This window comes from Camelus bactrianus, chromosome 14 (genome assembly GCF_048773025.1).
Source record: "Camelus bactrianus isolate YW-2024 breed Bactrian camel chromosome 14, ASM4877302v1, whole genome shotgun sequence".
Classification (NCBI taxonomy): Eukaryota; Metazoa; Chordata; class Mammalia; order Artiodactyla; family Camelidae; genus Camelus; species Camelus bactrianus.
In genome coordinates, this window is record NC_133552.1 from 1282001 (window position 1) to 1299700 (window position 17700).

General features: G+C 48.8%; 1 protein-coding gene across 5 annotated transcripts in view; it reads right to left on the minus strand.

Annotated features, from left to right (window-relative positions):
* Positions 1-7378: 7378 nt before the first annotated feature.
* The window catches only part of MICU2 (mitochondrial calcium uptake 2), a 70716-nt gene continuing 60394 nt past the window's right edge, over positions 7379-17700 (minus strand). For 3 of the 5 annotated variants that reach the window (XM_074377912.1, XM_074377911.1, XM_074377909.1), the window contains 5 exons: positions 17535-17632; positions 14116-14287; positions 10121-10238; positions 9514-9671; positions 7379-8038 (listed from right to left, as the gene is read on the minus strand). In XM_074377912.1, coding sequence (XP_074234013.1) covers positions 7934-8038; positions 9514-9671; positions 10121-10238; positions 14116-14287; positions 17535-17632 — 651 coding nt within the window. In that variant the 3' untranslated portion in view covers positions 7379-7933. The other 2 variants (XM_074377910.1, XM_074377913.1) reach the window with 2 other exon arrangements.

Sequence of the window (17700 nt, forward strand, 5' to 3'; positions counted from 1 at the left end):
ACCATTTTTGAGATGAGGATGATGCCTGCTGCCCAATGATAGGTGGTAATTATTGTCATCATTAAAAATGCAAGACATCACTGATATGTGGAATCTAAAACAGAGACAAATGAGCTTATTTACAAAACAGAAAAAGACTCATAGACATAGAAAACAAACTTATGGTTACCAGGGGGTAGGGTGTTGGAAGGGATAAATTGGGAGTTTGAGATTTGCAGATACTAACTACTATATACAAAATAGATAAACAACAACGTCCTACTGTAGAGCACAGGGAACTATACTCAATATCTTGTCGTAACTATAATGAAAAGAATATGAAAAGGGAGATACGCATGTTTATGTGTGACTTAAATATTATGTACACCAGAAATTAACACAACATTGTAAACTAACTATATACTTCAATGAAAAAAAATGCAAGACACGCCTTCCTCTTGGCTTTCTCAGCAGTGGCAATGAATCTGACCACTGGCTTTTAAGCTTGTGGGGCTAGGCTGAAACACACACACACACACACACACACACACACACACACACAAACATAAAATTGTGTTTCCCTATTTCTATGAACGAGAAAAAATTTCCTCTGAGGACTTCAGAAGGACCGAATCTTGCTTTAGGATCAAGAGAGTGGGGGAAAGTGGCAGCCTCTGACCTTCAGTGCTGAATCAGAAGAGAGAGAGAAGGAGTGGGTTGGAGGCCCCCCATCCCTGCGTCCCCTGCCTTCTCACTGTCTCCGGTGAGTCCTGGGCCTGCTCTGCCCCCACAGACGCCCCGCCTGCAGTCCTCCCGCGTCTTCATCCTCCTTCACTCACTCCCAGCACACCCTGCCCTCAGCCAGCCTCTGCTCTAAGTTCGGGGACTGGAGGCTCCTTCAGGGCCACGAGCAGCTCAGTTGCTCTGTCTCATCTTCAGTTCTCCTCTGTGAATTAAATTCTACCTCCGGGAGGGAGGAATGTCAAGGAATTTGTGGACATCTGTTCCCAGCATCACAGTACTGGGTAAGTATTTGGAGGAGGTACTCTGAGGCTATGCAAATATCCTGCTTCTCTGTAAAGTTTCTCCCACTAATTTGAACATCCATCAGTGGACTGGGCTGAGCCGGCCTTTCTTTTTCTTTGCTGTGTAGTTGACTAATGATCTGTTTGTTGACTAATAAAATGCAGCCAAAAAGGGAGTCCAGAGATGCAGCTGTCACAGTGGGATCACAGATAGAGCCCTGACCCTGATGACTGCGAGTTTCTGGTTGGGTGGGATCTGTGTGTGCACATATGGGATCTGTCCCCAGAAAGCTTCCCGACCACCAGTTCACTCATCAGCCCAGGTGACTGTTACTGAAGGCACTGAGGCTGCAGGGAAGTCTGGGCTTGGCTGCTGCCACTGGAAACATTGACTGGCTCCCCGCCAGAAAAGAGCGGGTTTTTAGGACACAGCACACAGCGCTGCTGTCTCCACTGCTGTGATCTCTCTATGATCGCTTTGGATTGCGAACCGACTTTTCCGGCGGAGGAGGTGGAGTGGACGTGCCGTTCCAGATGGGAGAGGCGCACATGCCGAGCGCTTGCGTGTGCGCGTGTTTGGGTGTGTGTTTATCTGCGTGCGTATGTGCGTGAGGGCTCAGCGTTTGGAACTGTCTCGTAGTCAGCCTGTCCACGTTAAGTCCTGTCTCATACGCTCAGGTACCTCTCCTACGTACGATTTTTAAATCAAAGATCGTTTCCCTAGACTGTGAACTTTTAAAGGAAAGATTAGGTCTGTTTTGCTTCCACTGCGAGCCCAGCGGGCGGTGGTACCAAGTGCTGCCAGGGTGCAGGCTGTGGGGACCTGGCAGGACAGCGGCGGAGGGCACGCCCGTCCCAGCGTCACCAAGCAGAGCGTGAGGGAGGGACGGGCTGGCGCAGGGAGACAATGGCTCACAACCGGCGAGGTCATGGGACTTAATCTGAGCATCCTCGTGTTAACTGCCGCCTGGAGCCCCTTGTACAACTTCTGGCACCATTTCTTTATCCACTTTCATGGTGCTCGGCACTCAAGTCACTTCAGAATTTTTATTTGAAATGATGCTGCAATAAAAATTCCTTTAATTCTCTCTTTGGGTCGTAAAATTTTATCACTTGGGAGAGCACGTCTGACATTCTGCAAAATAAAAGAATTATTAATTAATACCATTGTCTCCCAGAATTGAATGTCTAAATCTTACGTAAATCCAGGTGATATAAATGTTATAAGCAAAATGTTTTCTCCCGTTCCATCTTCTTGGAGGGAAAGCTCTCATGCACGGAAGACCACACCAGCAGTGCTGGGCGGAGCCGGTGAGCACAGGGATCTGACGCTGCTTGTGCTGAAGGAGGAGCCCACCCCGTTACAGCCCCCCCACCCCGTTACAGCCCCCCGTTACAGCTCCCAACCCGTTACGGCCCCTCCCACCCCGTTACAGCCCGTCACCGGCGTCCAGAGTCCTCGCAGAACGTAGCCAAACACAAACCGCACCTGATGGGAGCTGTGGTAGCACCGTCCTCGCCCCTCTAAGAGCTGGAGGGACGCAGCTCAGGCGTGTCAGTCCGTCGTCTCTCCCGTGCTCGTCAGTCGGGAAGTCACTTTGGAAATCTTCCGTACTTTGGGCGTTCGCGCGGCCTCCGCTAAGCATCAGGCGTGGGGCCCCAGGAGAGAACCGTTTGGAAAGGCAGGAGCGCCATCTAGCGGACCCTCTGCGTTGCCTTCTTGCGCCGTCAAGGAGCCGCGGCGCTGCTGCAGGTCACAGGCAAGTCTCCTTATTTTCCTCAGCGCGGTTTTCTCCCTGCATCTCATCTTCTGGTCTCAGCTGTCCCGCGGCACTGGGGTGACACTGGTGTCAGTCGGCCCCCAGCTCTTGAGGATGTGCCATTTCCGCTAAGCACACCTTGACTCCTCGTTCGCCCCGAGCTGCCTGGTCAGCTTCTGTGTGTCCTTACTGGCATCAAACTCTGATTCTGCTATTTGCCTGGTACTTCCCTGGGAAGATCAGGGAAATTTCCTTAAAATGCACGTACCCGTTACAGGGTAGCGGCACACACCTGCCACGGTGGCGGACAGAGGAGGGCACAGCTCTCCGAGGCCCGGAGCCCTGCTTTGGGGTGGAAACCCTGTCCCAGATTGACGCGAGCTCGGCTCCGCGGATCCCCCTGTGCACGTGCCTGTCCAGGTCCTGCTTTTCTTTGGTACCAAGCCGGCAGAAACGCCAACTGGAGAAACGCCGCCCGCATCGCTAAGACGAGGTTTCCGGGCGCTCCTCGTCCCCAGCTCACCTGGCGGAGGAGAGGGACGGCGGGCTGTGGGACGCCTGCGGGCTGAGAGAGGCCCGCCCCGGACTAGAGGGCCTGGTGGCTCCTCTCTGCTTCCCACGCCCCCCTGCTGGCTCACCTCCGGCCCCCGATGGAAGGCTAAACTGCTCTAGTAACAGGAGGAGAAAATAAAGCGTGCAGATCAAAGGGAAGTCTTTTGCAGAGCTGCTGGTTCACTGCTCGCTGTCAAAGCTGTTGCTGACAAAGCGTTAAGGACATAGTCCCTGGAGCATCCTCTTCCGCCAGCGGCCAGCTTCTTGAGAGTTCTCCTGAAACCTACTTGTCGCTCTGACCCGGTCCTCTGGCGATGAGGCAGTCCGCCCTGCTGGCCCCGGAGACCCCGGGCTGGCCTGAGCCGCCAGCCTCTCCCTGTGGGGAGGAAGAGTCTACCCTTTAAACTCTTCTGGGAGTAGCAGCCCCCCCCCCCCAGTAAACGGCCTCGCCGGCCGCCCTCCAGCCTGCGGGGGCCTGGACCCCGCACCCTCCACCCCACCCGGCGGCCAGAGACGGGGCTGGAGCGCGGTAAGCACGTCCGCAGGCGAGTCAGGCTTCCACCGGGGGCGGCGCCGGCCTCCTCGGGCGCTCGCGCCTTGGAGAACGGACTCGCTACGCAAAAGCAGAGACGGCAGTGGGGAGAGCGCTGGTGGTTCCTCCTCGGTCCCAGCTGCCCCCTGACCGTCTTCCTCCTGTCTGACCTCCTGCAGAGCGGTTTCAGTGCGGCTGCGTCCAAGGGGTGGGGGCCCACGTCAGGGTCACCGCGTGGTCGGGGTCACTGCGTGGTCGGGAGGCTGGCCTGACCAGAGCCCCTCTCCTGTGAGCAAACGGTGTGGACCCAGATCATCTGAAGGCTGCTTGGTGAACAGAAAACCAAAGCAAGGGGCCGATCGCAGCCGGCTCTGGTGCCCTGCAGCAGGGGTGCGTCTGTCTGGAAAGGAGGACGCTTCCTGGGCGGGCCGCGCTCTGTCTGGGAAGTCCTTCCTATGCGCTCACGACTGGCCCATAGCTCCTTCTTATTTATCTCTTCATGATTCAAAAATATTTACTGAGCAGCCACCACGTGTCACGTGTTGTATCAGGTACCAAAAACACCGTGGTGAATAGAGAAATTCTCTGTTCTTGCAGGACTGAAATTCTAGTAGGATGGAGACAATAGCCAGATTAAAAATACATACACATGCACTCTGGGAGAGAAGGTCCTGTGAAGAGAAACGAAACAGAGCAAGGGTGGAGGCTGGTCCCCGACGCTCGTTGGGACAGCGTAACCGAGCAGAGCGCAGAGCCGCCGGGAGGAGCGAGGCCAGGGAGGACCCGCGTCGGAACAGCACAGCGCGCACGCAGCAAGCGTCAGCGTCCTGACGCCGGAGTGAGCGCTCGGGGGCTGCGGGAAGAACGGGATGGCTGCGACGGCCGAGCAGGGAGGGGGGCAGACGGCGAGGCTGCGTGCGGAGTCAGCGGCGGGGCAGTCGGAGCCTCGGGACCCTGGTGAGGGTCCAGCCTTCACTGCCGTGGGACGCTTTGGAAGCAGCCTCACCGGCCACGTATTTCTTTGGTGGGCGTCCTGGAGTTTGCAGTGCACGTTTACAACCAGCTCTCGTCCTTTCCAATGACACGGGGGATGCACCTCCGGAGCAGCGCAGGCCCGTTAAAGCAGGGCATTCCGCACCCCCCCCCCCCCCCGCAGCACGGCCGCCCTTCACCTCACTTGCCCACGAGCTGTGACGCCCACTACGTTGTTGCTATGCTTATCCCGAACACACTGTTACCTGTTAGATCAGTTAAGAGAAGGAAAAACGGGGGGAGGGTGTAGCTCGGCGGCAGAGCACATGCTCAACGTGCACAGGGTCCTGGGTTCAATCCCCAGCACCTCCTCTAAAAATAAGTAAGCCTAATTACCTGCCCCCCAAATAGGAAAAACAAAATACTTTATTTTTTACCTTCATTTATTCCTTCTCTAAAGCCCCCCTTTTGTTCATGTAGAGCCAAGTTTCTGAGCTATGTAATTTTCCTTCTTCCTGAAGAATGTAACTTTTTTTTTTTGTGAAACAGGTATCCTAGTGACAAATTGCCTCAATTTTTATTCCTCTGAGAAAGTCCTGAGTTTTTGTTTGCTTTGCTTTTGAGTTGGAATATTGACAGATACAGAATTCTAGGTTGGTGGGCTTTTTTCTCTCAACTCTCTTAAATATTTCATTCCATTCTCTTCTTGCTGGCATGGTTTCCAAGGGAAGCCCAGGGTCAGCTCCTGAGACAAGCCTCCCGGCCGCACTAACGCACTTCCTCTTGATTACGTGGAGCCCCTTCGTTAACTGGCGTTCACACCTTAGGACCTGGGCGTTAGGAAGGCCAGTGCTCCCGAGTCGGTGTTCCCGCCTCCGGAGAAGAGACACCGTCCAGTCCAGATTGCTTATTTCACACAAAGGTGATCCAGATTCTTTTCAAATGGGACCAGGTTGTTTTGCAGCAATTACATGATAATGACAAAAAATGAATGATTCATTTTCAGACTTTTTTTTGTGGTAGAACATCTCTTGACTCTGAAGAACTGAAAGCTGCTCTCTCACCCTCCTGAACACTCTGGCTTAAGAAAGGCTACTCTTTCGTTCCCCAGCAGTGCTCCATTTTTTTGTCTCAATTTGCATTGAATATTTAAAACGTCATCTTCACTTTAGACTCTAGGTCCTGTGACGGCAGGACCCTTTGCTTTTCGTCACCTGCAACCTGGCAGGTCTCACAAGCCATCTGACCTCCTTCTCCTCCTCCTTTTATTCAACAAGCATCTGCAGGATGTGGGATTGACCCTGCCAGGCTGGGATGTAGACATGACTGAGGCATGGCTCCAGCTCTGATGTACATTTGGCAGAGACAAACCCGATCTGTGGACAGGGATCTGACACCCAGAATTTCACCAGGACAAGAAAGGAAAAAGCATTGTGGTCAGGAGGGGTGGCGAGTGCATGGGCTGGGGGAGTGGTGCACAGGGGAAGCAGCCCCACAGAGGTGGGGTACAGGGATCGGCGGGCAGCAAGAGCCGTGCCAGGCGAGGGGCTGGAACGGTTACGGTGAGACTGAAGACACCAGAAAACCCCCTAACTTTTTGCTTTTTATATCCTGATCTTCACCCACAACGTCAGCCAGGCAGACAGGCAAAGAGAGTCAGATGGCATTTCTGTGGCTAACAGAGAAAGGGTGCGGGCGGCAGGCCTGTACTTTTATTTTTTTAGCATTGTCTTTTTTTTTGTCTTGGTTTGGTTTTTATAATAAGATAAATAAAAATTATTTATAAAATAATGAGTTAGAACAATTTTTTATCTAATTGGCGATTTTTTAAAAATAACTGGACAAAAGCTTTTACCACCACTTGTCAATCTCAACCATTAAATTACAAGAGAGCCTTCCAAGTTAGCAGATTCATTCACGTTACAAGGCCTTATCCCTTCACAATGGTAAGGAGAGGCTCCTCTTACTCCATCAATCAATCAATCAATCAATCAATCAATCAATCAGTCAGTCAGATAGCCAGTCAATCAATCAATTTGCGGAGGAAGCTCATGAACTCTCTCACTTCGTTCAGCAGGCTGCGATCCCTCACTGCACTGATCACTGTGATGCTCAAGCTGTCCCAGACCCGGCCAGGATGCCCCGCCCACCCCACTCCTGGCTGGCCCTCATCTTCCAAGAGCGCCGCCCCCTCGCCTCTGACGGTCCAGGCTCATCTTGAACCTCCCCTGCCCCACCTTGGAATCAGCTCTTTATCCCGAGTGGACCACGGTTTAAGTATCTGCAGTAGTCTTATTTGAGAAGCATATTAAAAAATAATTTTTCTTTGCCATGTTTAAAATATGCCATTTTACAATTAATGCCAATTAATTTCTAGTACCATTTTAAACATTTACCCATAGCCCATATATCTCAAGAGACCCTTATCTTGTGATCAAGGTTCTCCTAATTACACTAGATTTCAAGAATACAAACTAGTGAGGTTGTCAATGAATGAGAGTATTTCGTTAAAAATAGTAGTTTTAAAACAGCACATATAAAAATGCAAAACGCACCTCTGTAATTTTTTATCTTTATAGTTGGTTCTGTCTCCAGATAGAATCCTGAAATTTAAATATTATTTTTTAAGACAACTAACACACAGCTCCCTGAAATAAAACACACGAGAATTCATGAGATGTAAGGTGCAGATGAGAAAACCTGAAGTGTTTGAAGCAAACGGGTCCTCACAGGACCTCCAGGGCGTGCAGGCTGGGTCCTGGCCTCGTGTGTCAGGGACGTTTCTGGCGGATACTTGTGGACTCTCCCAGAAAACACTCGGTGCTGAGAAATCAGTGAGTACTAGGTGTTCCATCTTATCAAAGTCAAAGCCTTATTTCAACCCCAGGCTTCTGACAGAATCCAATTATTTGTCTTCGTAAAAGAACACTTCTTTTCTTTTTACTAAGCTCTTTAATGAAATCGGACTAAGAAACTACTGAATCAGAAGCAAAGACGAGGCATCTTTATATCACAAAGGAAAAGAGTGAGGACTTTGGACCATAAACATCCAGGACTTGGAAAAAATCCCCAACTCTGACTCTCGGAGCAAAGCAATTCCCATGTTATCTTGTCTATAAAGGGCCTCTGCCAGCTTGTTTCCAGACTTCTTTTACTCCCTTGATGCTTTCTTTTTTCACACACTTCCAGTATTCTTGAATGCTTAGTTGCTGTGGTACCTGTGAACCAAAAGTAAGAATTAGAGGGTCACTGTCTGCAAAGTTAAACACGGTTCACATGCACTTCGCTGCTGTGTGTTCCCCCCGTGACTCCGAAGGTACCTGAGGTGGATTCCGGGGTAAAGCTGATCGCAACACAAGCTGTAAAGTAAGCGTGAAAGGCGAGAAGAGGACGTGAGGTAAGAACACCCTCCGGCTACTATGGAACGGACAGCATCCTCCCTAAGGAGACGGCAGAGACCCTGGGTGGTCTCTTTCATACATTGGCTTAAAAATGTGATTGATACTCTTTTCCTTTTATAATGTTTTATAACATTTCTGGTTTTTGTGAACTTAGCTATGTGGAATAAAAACTGCAAGCCTTAAACTCTGATTTAACCTTGGCTAAAACTTAGAAGACACTATAGGTGACCATACACTTGCTGAGAAGTCTGAAGAAGCAGCACTACAATTCAGACAAGTGGGCGCGGTCACGGCCCCCGCCAGTTAAGCGGGAAGCACAGGCCAGACAGCACGTGGCCCCTGCGCTGCGGGGCCCGCCGGGCGGAGGCGCAGGCCTACTGCAAGGGGCACTTGTGACCCTCTCCTACCACCGACGGGCAGCTCTCCTGTTTAACACATTTTTTGAGAAATGGCAAAGAGGCTGCTGAGGACACTAAGTTGTTATCTGGGAAGGTCGGCTGAATTTCCAGGAATGTGATGCCTAATGATGAATAACCACAAGGCTGTAAAACATGTTTGCTAGTGGAAACTAGCATTTGTTCATTTTTCGTAAGTGGTGTTTGCAGCAGGAAGATGAACCTGCTCCTCTAGGTTGTAATAAACAACTGTTTCATGACCCCTCCAGCTTCTTTCTCTGGTTCTCCCTTCCACCGTCCTGGCTGATCACCTACTCACGTGGCAGGTAGTCCTCCTGGACCACCGTCTTCAACCTGCACGCTGCGTCCCTGTGTGTTTCTAGCAGATTCTAATCTAAACAAAATTCTGAGTTTGACTTGTCCCATAGTCACAGACCACCATGCGAGTCTGAGTGAATGAGGACACCAGCCAACATTTACTCACGTGTGTCAGCCACCAAATATTTCACACTTAATTCTCATAATAACTCTCTGGCAGGTTCCACCACTGTCCTCATTATGCAGACGAGGAATCCAAGGCTCAGAAGAATTAAGTGGCTCTGCCAGACCTGGCAGTTAGTGAGTGACACAGCTGGGGCCCGGACATAGGTGTCCACGTACGGAGCCCAGAGCAAAATTCTAGGCTATGATTTCTCAATAGTAGTTTCTGGTTAGATTCATACATTAAAAAAAAAAAAGCAAAGAAGAATGGTGGACCCATCTGTGGGAGGTATTTCAGTGTTGTAATTAGAGCTTGTAATCTCCTTAGAAAATGAGAACCCCACTGAGGACTACACATTTCCTCAAACTCTGTTCACTTAATGACATAAAAGCATGTAATTATTCAAAGTCTGTTACCCATAAGCCTCGATGCATCCTGTTTTTTAACACCCCAAGAAACTCTTCGTGACTGAGACATTCATCACCATCCAAATCGAAGATCTTGAAGACGGTGTCCAAAATATTGTTTGAGAGCTCCTGGCCCGTGGCTACCTTCACAGCTCTCTTAAACTCCGCTACAGAGAGAAAATGCAAAAGCTCATCGATCAAGTAAAATAGTCTAAGTCTAAATTCTCATTATTTGAGAAGCAAAAACATCTATATACTTATTATTTGGGAAGTAAAACAAAAACAAAAATACTCATCAAGAACACGTTCAAATAATAAATTTAGCTGAGAAATGTCATGGAAGTAAACGCAAGATAAGCAGGTTATTCTAATCTCATCGATGTTTTGAACGCAGATATTTAAATATTTCCTTCTGCTTCTCAGCAGAAAAATTAGAAAGTAAAAGCAGGTAAGGTGACTGTTGAAACATGAGTGCTGGTGCCAAACACGGAGAACCCTCACACTGAACTGACTGAATGGCCGATCACTTGTCTTGCTCGTAAGTGGTCCCTGACTGGTATAACTACTTAAAGAAGAGAGCAACACTGCGTACAGACGACGACACTGAATGACTCGCACGACTTACTCAGCCGGACAGGGCGATGAGCTAAGCTGAACATCTGCATGGCGATGGCGAAGTCCTCCAGGTGGGTCGCAAAGTGACAGAAGGACTTGAACTCATCCAAACTAATGCTCTAATGAAATAACAAAGTGACTTTTTATTACAATTTTGTAAATAGGATAATCTTAAGAATATAATGTGAGTCCTCTTTTCTATCAAGTCTACGAACTTGTATCTTTCTAAGCATGCCTGTCAGAAATTCTGAGATGCAGAGTAAGAACAGAACTACAGATTTCAGAGCAGAGGAGGGGCCCCAGGGGGGCACCCAGCGGGGCCGCTGGGTCTGGCTGCACGCTGTGCCAGCGGGGCCGCCAGGAGCCAGGAGCGCAGGGTGCCAGGAGGCGGGCCTGTGCTGTGGACTCACCTCCGTCTCCTCAGAGGCCCCATGCTGAAGCCTTGACCACCCCGCTCCCCACCCTCCCCCCACCGGCTGTGTGGCTGTATTTGGGGGCGGGGCCTGTGCAGAGGTAGTTGTGGCTAGAAGACGCCCTGGGGTGGGCCCCGTTCTGACAGGACAGGTCCTGGTGACAGGAGGAGGAGCCGCTGGAGCGCTCTCACCTGTGTGTGCACACAGAGAAATGGCCGTGTGGGGAGGCAGCTGCTGGCCGGCTGGGCAGACCTCACCGGAAACTAAGCACGCTGGCACCTGGACCTTGGCCTCCAGGCTCCAGAACTGAGAACACACACTTGCTGTTTAAGCCTGGAGCAGCCTGAGGTGGCTACCACGTCCAGCTGGGGGCCGGCTCCTCCTTTCTGCTCAGTTTCACCCGGGGACACAGCCCCGAGTCAGGGCACCGGGTCCGGGGCTGGCCGGGCCTGCTGGGCTGCAGCGCGGCCTTGCCCTCTGCGTGGGCGGCAGCCCTCCCGGTATCAAGCGTGTTGCCTACGGTCTGCCGAATGGGGTGATCAGAACTTAAACCTTGGTCCATCTGATTTTTTTTAAACTGAAGTATATTTAAAACCTATGCACTTAAAAACAAAACAAACAAAATGTTTTTTTTTAATTTTTTGAAAACCTTTTAGCTAGTTTTCCACTGAAAAAGTAAAAGTATAAAAATTCTTATTCTGAAAGTAAATTCTTCCTGACCTGAAAAAAAGTTTCTCTTTGCAGAGACCTTCAGGACCACGCCCTCTGCACATGCGGTGTCTTATTCAAGTTTCAGTGTTTGTGAGTTTATCAAATTTTATTTTTTACAATTTAACTTTTTGAAGAATATGTACACATGGTAAATAAAAACCCCAACAGCACAACAAATGAAAAATGAGAAGAGCTCTTCCCTCTTTGAGCCCCGCGTCCTTCCGGATCCTTCCGGAAACGTTCTATGCCTATGAAACGCACACCCCCCGACCCGCACGGCGGGAGCGTCCTCGCCACACACTTCTACACCCGGCTTCACGCTCACCACACAAACAAGAGTGGCTGTTTCTCAGCATCATGACCTCGAAGCAGCCACTAGGTGCAAAGTTGCTGATGTTTTTGCTTCACTGTTGGTGAGAAGTGGTACGTCGTCGGTGTTGGCCTCCGTACGGTTCTACCCGTAACACAGTTAACCACCTCTCACTCACACGTTTCTCGGTCATTTGTGGACTCCCCTGTGTCCTCCGCCCAGACGTCTGATGGGCGCCAGGGCCCTGCAGCTGGGAGACAGCGCGCCGCGTGTTCTGCACATCTTCCAGACCGGGGCTGCCTCCTCTCTGCTCTGGATGGTCCCTCCCAGGACGTCGGCACAGTCAGCAGCCCGGAACGAGACGTGGCTCCCTCAGGGCAGAGGACAGCTTCGCCCGCTGCCGGTCACGGAAGACCCAGGCTCCCTGGCTGTAGCGCAGACCCGCCGCGTGGGCCTCGGCGGACGGGGACAAACCTGAGGCCTGTGCTGCCACTGACCCGGGAATGACAGGCTTCTCTGCCTCTGACCCAGCCGATGCCTGTGAGGAGGTGCAGTGGTACACGCGTCTTGCAAGTACATGAAGTCCAGACGCTGAGTAATTAGCACATTGATTTTTAAGACCCCATTATACATTAAATAGGGTAGAAAGACCCTTCAACTCCTGATTTTTTAGTATCTCACTATAAATTAAAGAAATTGGCTTATTAAACGGGAGACCAGTATCTCCCCTCATTTTGTTAATTTTTCCTTTTTCCTTTGACTTTGAGTATAGTTTGTGGGGGATGAGGGAGGCAACAGACTTTTAAATTTTAGATGGTAATTTAACCACTTCGCTGGAAGTCTCTGGGTTTTGCTTAGCACGCATGCTAGGACACCGCTCCAGTGTTTGTACGTCCTCAGTGTCGTTCTCCTCCTAACTCTGACCCGCGCGGAATGCACCCGAGGCCTGAGAGGGACAGAGGTCCACGTCCACGTACCCCTCTGATGGCCAGTGAACTGTCCCAGTGCCATTTCCTCCTGGTTCTTCTCTCACCCAGCTCGTCGCAATCTGAGTTTATACACACCAAGTTTCCCAGTGTAACTGTATCTCTTTCCGACTTGATAGTCTGTTTAACTGATTTGTCAGTCAGATTCACTGTTGGTAACACTTTGGTTCCAATATTTGGTGACACATCTTACTATCTCAGCGTTTTCTTTTTTTAAAGACTTAATTTTTTTAGAGCAGTTTTAGGTTCACAGCAAAAGTATGGGGACGGGGCAGGAATTTCCAGGCACCCCTGCCCCCCGAAGTTTCACAGACTCCAGTGGCTTGTCTGGCCCGCTCCTGAGAACCCCAGAGCACTTTCAGTGAAGCTCTGGTTCCCTCTTGACTCCTGTACGTCCCCTCCTCCACGTAGTCAGGTGTGTCATGCCATCTGTCTGGCCAGCAGCCACGTGACACATCCGGGCTCAAACGCTCACTGCTGGACAGTGACTCAGTCCTTGTTTTCCTGCGCAGCCTCGGAGGGTGGCGTTTCTTCCAGATGGTGGGGCTTTGAGGGGCGGGGCCTCAGAGTCCGGTCCCCCACGGGCCACAAGGGAAACAGCATGACTGAGAAGGCGACCTCCCCTGTGTCAGCCACAGGGTTTCAGACCTGATGTGTGAGGGCAGAGAACCTGTGCTGTTCAGACTCATTTAACACTACATTTGCAGACTAACGTAGGGGACAACTGCTGTGTTTGTAATGCTAAGATTTTCCACTCAGTAACGGGATGTCTCTGTAATTAGGTAAGTTTTCTTTTACATCCATCAAGGCTTTAAAGAGTTTTCTATGTATTTCTTGTTAAATTTATTTCTAATTGTTATATATCTCTATTGAAATGACATCTTTCTTATATTTTATTATCTTTTTTTCTCACTACAGAGATAGCTTTAAAAATTATATAAAAACTCATGCCCATTTCAAAAAAAATTTGCAACAATAAAGTAAAAATCACTTGAAATCTTCGCACTGTACACTAACCATTATTAACAGCTTAGCAGTCATCACTTCCCGCAGTATCTGTGTACACACACACGCACACACCTGCACACACATGCGCTGTTACACTTTCTGGCCTGTCGTCTGCACAGCTGCTCCCGAGAGAGAAGCACTGTGACACGCACTGTGCTGAATGCAACTTCTGATGGTTTTTCAGTTTGATTCTCCTGGGTTCTATTCGCCTGTAATCACATCATATGCAAAGAGAACGGCCGCCGCTCACACTTTTAACTCTTCTATCCTGTGGATCTGCACCGGCCAGGTAAGCTTCCCAGATATGAGAAGGTGGCGGGCGATGGTGCACCCCCCTGCACTGGGCGCACGGTCGTGGCCACTACACGGGGTCTGTCCTAGGCAGCGCTTCCTTAGTAAGAAAACAGTACGTGAAGAACATTCCTCAATTCGATCTTACACTCAAATAACAGAGAGCAGCTTAGTTTTGATTAATCTTAGTTTTGATTAGTAATTAAGTTATTTAATTTTATAAATACATTAGCGTTATTTCATCTGCATCATGAGCATAATAAAAAGGGATACCAACCTCTCCTGCTGACAACTTCTCTCGCACATTTTTCCAATAAACGTCTTTATTTTCAGTGTTAGTGAAGAAAAGGAGCCACTCTGCAAAGTCTTCTTTTCTCATGAAACTCAAACCTTTAGAAAATTGCAGGAACTCCATTTCTTGGACCTCGGTTTGTAAGTTTTCCATAAATCTAGACATTAAAATATGAGATGGATGTAAGCAGCTTGTGGCTTCATGTGCTGGACCTGGGCTGCGGCCCTGCGGGTGAGTGCTCTGACCCGGCGGCCCGCACCCAACCTGGCTGTGCAAGTTACGCTTGGCAACCTGCATCCTGATAAACTTCAAGACTTAGAAACCTGTAAGATGCTGCTCTGGTACATCCAGAGAAAACAAGACTATACAGAAAATAAATTTTTTTCAAATACAGAAAAACCATCACTAGTCAGAGAAACTCAAATTTCAGTTAGAATACTGCTTTTAGAATATTAATGATAAATAATGGCTCCTAACAGTTTCCAGATACCAAAGTTTATCAGTGTAACCAATGGCCTTACATCAAAAGCTTAGATTTACCTAAAAATGCTTATAATCTTTTGGACCATAACATATGTCTGTATGACTCAATATTATTTTTTTAAATAAAAACAACATGGCGCTTTGATCAAACTGTCATCTACAGCTTCCTGGGAAAGGTGCAAGTTGAAGGGATATCAGATTAAAAAATATTTTCTTTGAATGAGAACCCAGAAATGCCGCACTTCATTTATTTATAACCTAAATCATGTGAGAAGAATCATTATGTGCATGAGTTTCACTCTGTGGCAGACCCTCTGCTCACTTTCCCACATGTCCAGGGGGCCGCACCACTGGTCATGCCACAACTTAACAGAAACGCACACGGGGAGACCAACAGGAATGTTCTCGTTCAGCTGGAGAAACACTGCTGCTGTTAAAAATTGACTTGCTTTAGATTTTGATCACCCCACAGAACTTAAAAGCATGAAGAGGGAGTTTGACTTTAGGCGTCTATCTATGTGGGAGGTAAGAGTCTGTTACCCGCAGCCTTTTCTGAATGTACTGGATACACAGATTTATTTATCAATGTTGTGTATCTTTCTGGGTCAAAGCAGAATTTCATCTAAAATTTGAAGCATTTCAAGTTTGGACTGATCCACAAAAGCTCTGACTGATATGCTTTGTCCTTTGTTTCGCTGTTCCGTGTGCTGTGCTGGCAGTCAGTGCTGTCTTGCAAGGACTGTTAAAGGGAGGCTTTGCTTGCAGATGAATGCACAGTGACTAGAGGAGTAGAAAATACAGAGTAAAAGCATTACTAACTTGTTCCTTTCCTCCTTCTTTGGGCTCCATCTGAGGTTGAAATATTACAAACTTAGTTGCTGTTAAACTATACAGCTGCTCTCAACTGATTATACTACTTTTGAGAAATATTACATATGCTTAATGATAATAACCTTGCCTAAGTCTAAAACTACATCTCATTATGACGTCAGAGTCTGGAACATGCTACTGGACATAAACACTGAACTGAAGAATTTATAGTAGAGCCACCCCTCTGGCCCACCCCCGGGGCCCGCCCTGACCCCCTCGGGGACAGAGCAGGGGCACCTGTCACTGGTTCTCGCTCCCTCCTACTGCAGCACGAGTCCCAGTAAAGCCTCCCTGAACTCCTTGTCTGGCCTTGTGTCAGTTCCTGCTGACTAAGGAGTCCGAGGACCCAGGTGGGAACACTTTGTCTCCTTCAGTGCCTTTCCTAGAGACTTACAAGCTGTATCTTATAAAACAATGTCCTTTATCAGAGAAGCTGTAAGAAGGAGGCTGAGACAAAGGATGGAAGAGAAAAGGTAAACAACTCTTTATGAGGAAGGGTTACCCATCACACTCCCATAAAAACAAATTAAAAGCTGCAAATAGCACACTGAATGCTTATTGTGGAATTTCGATGATTAATTTGGCCAGTATGATGGTGAAAAAAATTATACAGGGAAGCTATTTTTTGTTACTTTATGACGTACGCACAATTTTAAAGATATACTATGATTATCACAGTCTAGCCCAGCACACCTATAATTTTAACTTCAGGGGCACTCTGCTCTATTCAAGAGATAAGCTCCTGAAAAACTGCATTTAAAGCAGTCTCTATTAACTGGACCTTTTTTTTTTTAATTGCATGATGGCATGACAGATTTCTCAGGGCCTATTATTTACAGAAACTCCTATTAAAAAAAATTTAAAGGAAGAATTCTAGATGAAATTATTCTGTTTAAGGAAAATTAAAGTTAGAAGCAACTTGAAACAGTCACTAAAGCCCTACGATCTTATCTCCTATGTCTTGGAAACTCTCCCACTTGGAAATCCTTTTTGCCACAACGCTAGCCCATTTCTTGCCTGCAATCCCAGCGGTCCCCTCCCTCACAAAGTCCTCCCTTTACCGTCACCCATCATCCGGAGAGAGTGATGGGCACGTCTGAACAGGTACCCTCCCCAGGCCTCCATTCAGGGCCTCCCCTCGCAGGGTTAACTGAAGTTGGGTCTTCCGGTGAGCGAACTCTCCCCCAGGTGGGCACACACTTCCCTGGCCACTCTCCCACTTCATGCTTATTTACAGCTCTGCAGGACCGAGGTCCTTTACCAGCCACAGGGCCTCACGCCTGTGTCTCTTCTCGAGCTCTCCTCTTTTCTCAGGTGGCCTCGCTGCTGCTCACTGCTGGCCCACTGCTGCTCATCCGCCTGAGGAGGCAGGAGGGCCCCGCATCTCACACCCTGTAAGTGCTAGGCCCACTTCACAGGTAAAGCAGTCAGCTCAGGGTGGGTAAACACACTGTTGGTGTAACACTGACAGACACCCGCGCTGCATACTGACACATCCACACACACCCGTCTCAGGCTGTGAAGGCACCGCTGAGAAGTCGTCACGGAGAAACGCCGTGGACCCCTGTGCAGGAGGCCCGGAGACTGCGCCGCCGAGCGGAGCTGCCCGGTTGAGCCCCCCGGGTGGCGCCGGAGCCAGGGCTGGGGCAGCCAACCAGCGGCAGCGGCCGCCGCGTGCGCCTGTGCAGTCCAGAAGGGCGACCCTGCCCCCATCGGGGAACCACCCATTGGACCCAAAGACTCATGGCAATAGGAAATGGTCATTGTCTGACGTTAAGTTGGGCAGGTTTGTTTTAAATTAAGAACCAACTGTTATAGTACGTTACTAAATATAATTATTATAGTCTATACACGAGTATTATTTTTCATAGTAAGTTAGATGTTTTTTAGCATAGTAACTTTAGTTTACATTTCACAGGGTTTGCTCTCAGACGAATTCCGCACAGTATGTGGCTTAACGGTCTGCAGTCCTGGGGCACGAATGCATTCAGTTGTTTCTTTACCTCTTACCTATAAAATTTCCCTAAATGAATATAAGTATTCGCACTTACTTACGAAACTCTTTATAATGCAGTTTTTTTTCCCCTTTTGTCCCAAAGAAACGTAGCTGAAGGGTTGTGTTAATCTCAGGTTCTTTCACTGTTGTTTCCTACAAAAAAAGGGTATAATAATTTTAGGTAATCATAACCAAGAACAAAAATGGACACAGCAGCCTAG